Genomic DNA, 4,895 nt, shown 5'->3' on the forward strand with positions numbered 1-4,895 from the left:
CTGGGCAGAACATCCATCAGTATGACTCAGTCATTCACTCAGTACATAAAACCACTTGTCCCACCGCTTAGCTAAAGAGGTTATGGCTTGTCATGCATGCAAAGAAGTTGTAAAATTTGTAGCGTTAGAAAAGTAGTCACCTTTTTGTACTAAGAAAAGCTGCCCTGTTATCAGCTTCATGGTAGTGAATTATTCCCTTAATCCAGTTCATTTTAAATGATTGCAGTTTGAAATCTTTATTGGAATATTAAAACCGTATGATAAACGGTCAAAATGAGGAACTTTCATGTGACGGTACACACAAACTAATGATAAGGTCATCCAGCAGCATGAAATTAACTACCTTTTCACTGTCATATCTAAACTCAATTGCCACGTTATCACGTACATACCACAGTTCTGACAAACTTTTCCTTCTGATGCCCAAACTGTTCAGTTTTTGTTTTGTTGCTTCATTTCAATCAAATAATGAAACATACATTGTTGTTTCTGAAATACCAAGGGCAGAAAATTGTTTTGCTTTCTGCACATACATGACAAACCTAGTTAACGGTAGGCAGTGTGGCGTGTCCCAGTTTGCACACTAGGCCATTTGCTGAAAGATAAAGGAACAGAGAATGCAGTTATTTTGAAGATGAAGTCGAAGCAGACCAAGGTCAAAGTGTGAACCTTTGTCCATCCTTTGAGCACCTCTACACCCAACATTTATTATTCATTCAGACCGTCAATTATTTGATCCTTCTCACCTCCCCTGGAGTGTTTGACTTAACTGATCAAGTGATGTGAGACCTGTCTAATCTTGCACTGGGCCTCAATTCCACTTTTGTGTTAAATCACCTGAAACTCTCTTACGCACACGTCATGCACTGCCAACAGCTTAACACTAAATACCAACATTATGTATGCGTGGCCAAAGGGGGGGGTGGAGTTGTGTGTGTGTTGGTGTGTTTGGGGACACCTTGACCACATTCCGGCATAAGGTTTCAGCTCATGAGCTGCTTTGCCAAAAACTGGGCCATTACTGGTCACTGTACACCAGACCTCAGTGACCCCTTAAAAAGCACACAATGACACATGTGCACTCTCTCTCACACAGACACACACACACACTTCAGAAACACAATCTACTCCTGGTGCAGACCTGGCTGGTCTTTCCTTACAGGTATCTCCTTCTGAATACAGCTACACTGTTCCAGGTGTGCCTGCATACATATGTAGGCATTATTTCGTTTGTTTGCATTGGAACAACACAAAAGCAGAGAAAAAACCTGTGATGCTCCTTTAGTTTATAATGAAACCTGTAGCCATCAACATAGAAATCACACTGGTAACCAGTTAAAATGGAGAAAAGTTGACTCAGCCTTTGTGTTGTATGGACCACACTGAGGACAGAGAAAAGAAGGAAGAGCAGAGAATTGGCTGAGGAGCTGAGAACCACAAAAGTAGAAAAGCCTGGACAGTCTCAAGGCTCCGAGTCCGTCTCCAGAGATCTGGCTGTTCCTGTGTCCACTGTGCACAACATTGTCACAAAGTTTACAGCCCATGGCGCCGTAGCTAATCTCTCTGGACGTGGACCAAAGAGGACAATCGATGACAGATTGTAACAAAGGATTGTTCTAATGGTGGATAAAGAACCTCGATCAACTTCCAGACAAATTCAAGCTGACCTGCAGGTACAGGGTGCAACAGTGTCAGCTCACTCTATTCGTCGTCATCTGAATGACAAGGGACGCTACGGTAGGAGACAGAGACCCCACTGTTGACACAGAGACATAAAAAAGTCAGACTGGAGTTTGCCAAAACTCCAGTCTGTCTCCAGTCTGGCTGGAAGCAACAATCCTTCTATGAGAATGTCCTGTGGACAGAAGAAACTAAAATAAAGCTTTTTGGTCGAGCACATCATTCTGCTGTTTTAAGAAAGTGAAATGAGGCCTTCAAAGAAAAGAACACAGCCCCTACAGTCAAAGTAGGGCCTAGTGTCAGAAAGCTGGGTCTCTGTCGGAGGTCATGGTCTTACAGCAGGACAATGACCCAGAGCAGACTTCAAAAAGCACCAGAAATGGTTTCAGAAAATGAGCTGGAGAGTTCTGAAGTGGCCAGCAATGAGTCCAGATCTAAACCCCTTAGACCTCCTATGGAGAGTTCTCAGAGCAGCAGCTGGGAGAAGGAGCCTTTCAAATCTGAGAGACCTGGAGCAGCTGGCAAAGGAAGAGTGGTCCAAAGTTCCAGTAGAGAGGACGAAGAAACTCACTGATGGTTACAGGAAGTGACTGATTTCTGTTATTTTGTCCAGAGGCTGTGCTACCAGTTATGTTACTCCATTTTTGGAGTTCTGTGTGGAATGTATCAGATTTATCGGGTTTGGTTTTTTTTCTCTATTTTTGTGTTGTTTTAATGCAAACCAAAGAAATAAACATGAGAATGCCAAAGAATGTGTGATTGCAACAATTTTCTGGCGTTATCTGACAGAAATGCAGGGGTGCTAATGTTTTTGGCCATGACTGTATGTGCAGGTTACGTGTGTGTTTATTTTTACTTCCAAGTTCAGCTGTTTTGTATTCTTCACATCTCTAAATGTAGGTTTATTTGTGCACGTGTGTGTGTGTTTTTCTCTCCAGGAGATCAGTTGTGACACAGAGCGAGGTGCCTGTGATGGACAGATGGAGCGTGAGACAAGCAAGGGATGTTGTGTCTTAAGCTTGTCGGCCAGTAAACCACAGACAGACTCTCATGAATTTACAAACACTAGTCCGACTGGAGATGGAAACCTGACTGTCTATGAAGCTTCATCATGGACATTGTGTGTCCCAAGGTAAAATTTTACGAGACCTTGTAAAATTACTAATGACATGCTATATATGTGTGTATATATATACAGTATAAGATTTTCACGTGACACAGTTGTGTAATTTTGTTGTATGAATCAGGTATTAATAAAACGCATGGCAGTTCCAGTACATAAATGTAGATTAATTGTAATAAAACAAGACTATGGAGAACATGGGACTAACAATTAAGGTTTTTAGAGGAAAGGATAAATAAATTACAATCTAAAGTATTTTTGTAAATTCAGGAGACCAACAAGTTACAGTGCTGGGAAACGAAACAACGGTGAGGGCAAAATGGTGGTTTTTATAGTGTCTAATTAAAGAGTAAAAAGGCAGTTTTCTAACTAACTATCTATCTGTCTGTCTGTCTGTCAATCAGTCAACCAAGCCGTGTTAGTCAGATTTACAGATTCAGCGTCTTACCTAATTATTATGGCCTGGTTGTGTTTGGCATCCATCATTTTGGAATAAGCAGCGTTTGCTATGGCAAACAAATGCCTGAAGGAGAAAGAATAGTGATATCAAGCATGTTTTTTTATTGCAGTTGAGCCAACAATAAGCTTAATACAAAACAAGATAATTGGTAACAATTTTAAACAACAGAAGAAACTCATTTTCACAAACTGATCTAGTCTGATGTACTGTAGTTTTAAAATCTGGGGATGCTGAGCTAGCATTCGGTGTGGCCATTTTCCTAGTGGTTGAGAGTGACCGTGACTTACGGCGGGTTCTCTCCCAGAGCATGACCCTTGTACAGCAGCACCACATCCGTTCCATAGATGTTGTACATCTTATAAGGGTTCACAGACACCAGAATACTACCTATGTAAGTCTGGAAAAAAGAGAAATGGGCATAGTCAAAAAAGAATGGAGATGGGTTTATAAAATTGCACATAAACTGATAATAGATTGATCTGAGTTTAGCTATGTGGCTGAATGTGTACAGGATGTGAGCCATGCTTACATAAATGAGCTGTCTCTGAAACCTTTTCCTCACGTTCATCAGAACGGTCTCTTCGTGCATGTCCCTGAACAGAAGCAATAAAGCAGTTTGGTTTTTTTTAAATATAAAACTCGCCACCACCCTGACCATTTTGCATGTTTGAGCTGTGATGAATTCAAAGTCGGTCTTTCCTTGCAAAAGGGCTTTGCCCATTCAGCTGATCGTTCTCTGGCCATGCCCCACCACTAGCCAATCCAGCTTCTAATTTATCCAGAGTCATCACCTCTCTGAAGCTTTAAATCCAGCTGTTGGTGTCCAAGGCTGCCCACTGAACATGTTGCAGAACCATTTTTCTCAGTGTCTATAATCTAATAATTGCCACTATGACTGAAATACGCAGTTTACTCCTTCAAAAATGATTTAAAAAAAAGGTAAAGTAATGGACTGCCATGGATTTTACTTTTATTTTACTGTTGCACTTGTCATGTTAGGCAAACCCATGAGTGAACTCAGGTGTGTGATATTTTACTTACTCCAGCTGTGTCATATCTTCCACTCCATCTTCCTCTCTTTGCTCCCGGTGACCCATCACGGACAGGCTTCTGATTGAGTAAATCTAAATCACGTACATATACATTGAAAATTGAGGACATGATGCATGTACATAGACCTCCATGCACTGGATTCATGCACACATTGCACACATTCACTCACAAGGAAATGGTGATTGTTTTTTAAAGTTGATTTTTAAAAGAGATCCCATTTGCCTGCCTCTCACTTTTTACCCGTTTTACCTTATTTGCTCCTTTTTTTTTTACCTAATCATAGATTCTGCTCTTTTAAAAACCATCAGCACATCACTGTGTGAGCATAAAGACTTTACAGGTTTGTAGTATAATGTGCAACCTCAGCTTATGTGGATATTTAAGGTGTCTGAGGTCGTATATGTTATTACCTTGTCAAACCAGTGCCCCTGTGGTTCCCCCTCCCTGCTGAGATTCCACTTCCCTGGTTTATGCCCCTGTTCATGTCCATGTCCCGTCAGGCTGTGGGGGTCCAGTAGCTCCCCATCTCTATACATGGACCACTTATTGAGGTTCTGCACTGTTCCATGTGGTAGAACC

At 41.4% G+C, this 4,895-nt stretch overlaps 1 protein-coding gene across 1 annotated transcript in view; it reads right to left on the bottom strand.

The window, feature by feature from the left end:
• Positions 1-4,895, bottom strand: part of myo15aa (myosin XVAa) — a 39,131-nt gene that overhangs the window by 29,609 nt on the left and 4,627 nt on the right. Inside the window, 5 exon segments of the mRNA XM_020597807.1 lie at positions 3,252-3,326; positions 3,551-3,660; positions 3,793-3,856; positions 4,305-4,387; positions 4,727-4,875. Coding sequence (XP_020453463.1) covers positions 3,252-3,326; positions 3,551-3,660; positions 3,793-3,856; positions 4,305-4,387; positions 4,727-4,875 — 481 coding nt within the window.

The sequence above is a fragment of the Monopterus albus genome, unplaced genomic scaffold (assembly GCF_001952655.1).
Source record: "Monopterus albus unplaced genomic scaffold, M_albus_1.0 scaffold35.1, whole genome shotgun sequence".
In the NCBI taxonomy this organism is placed as follows: Eukaryota; Metazoa; Chordata; class Actinopteri; order Synbranchiformes; family Synbranchidae; genus Monopterus; species Monopterus albus.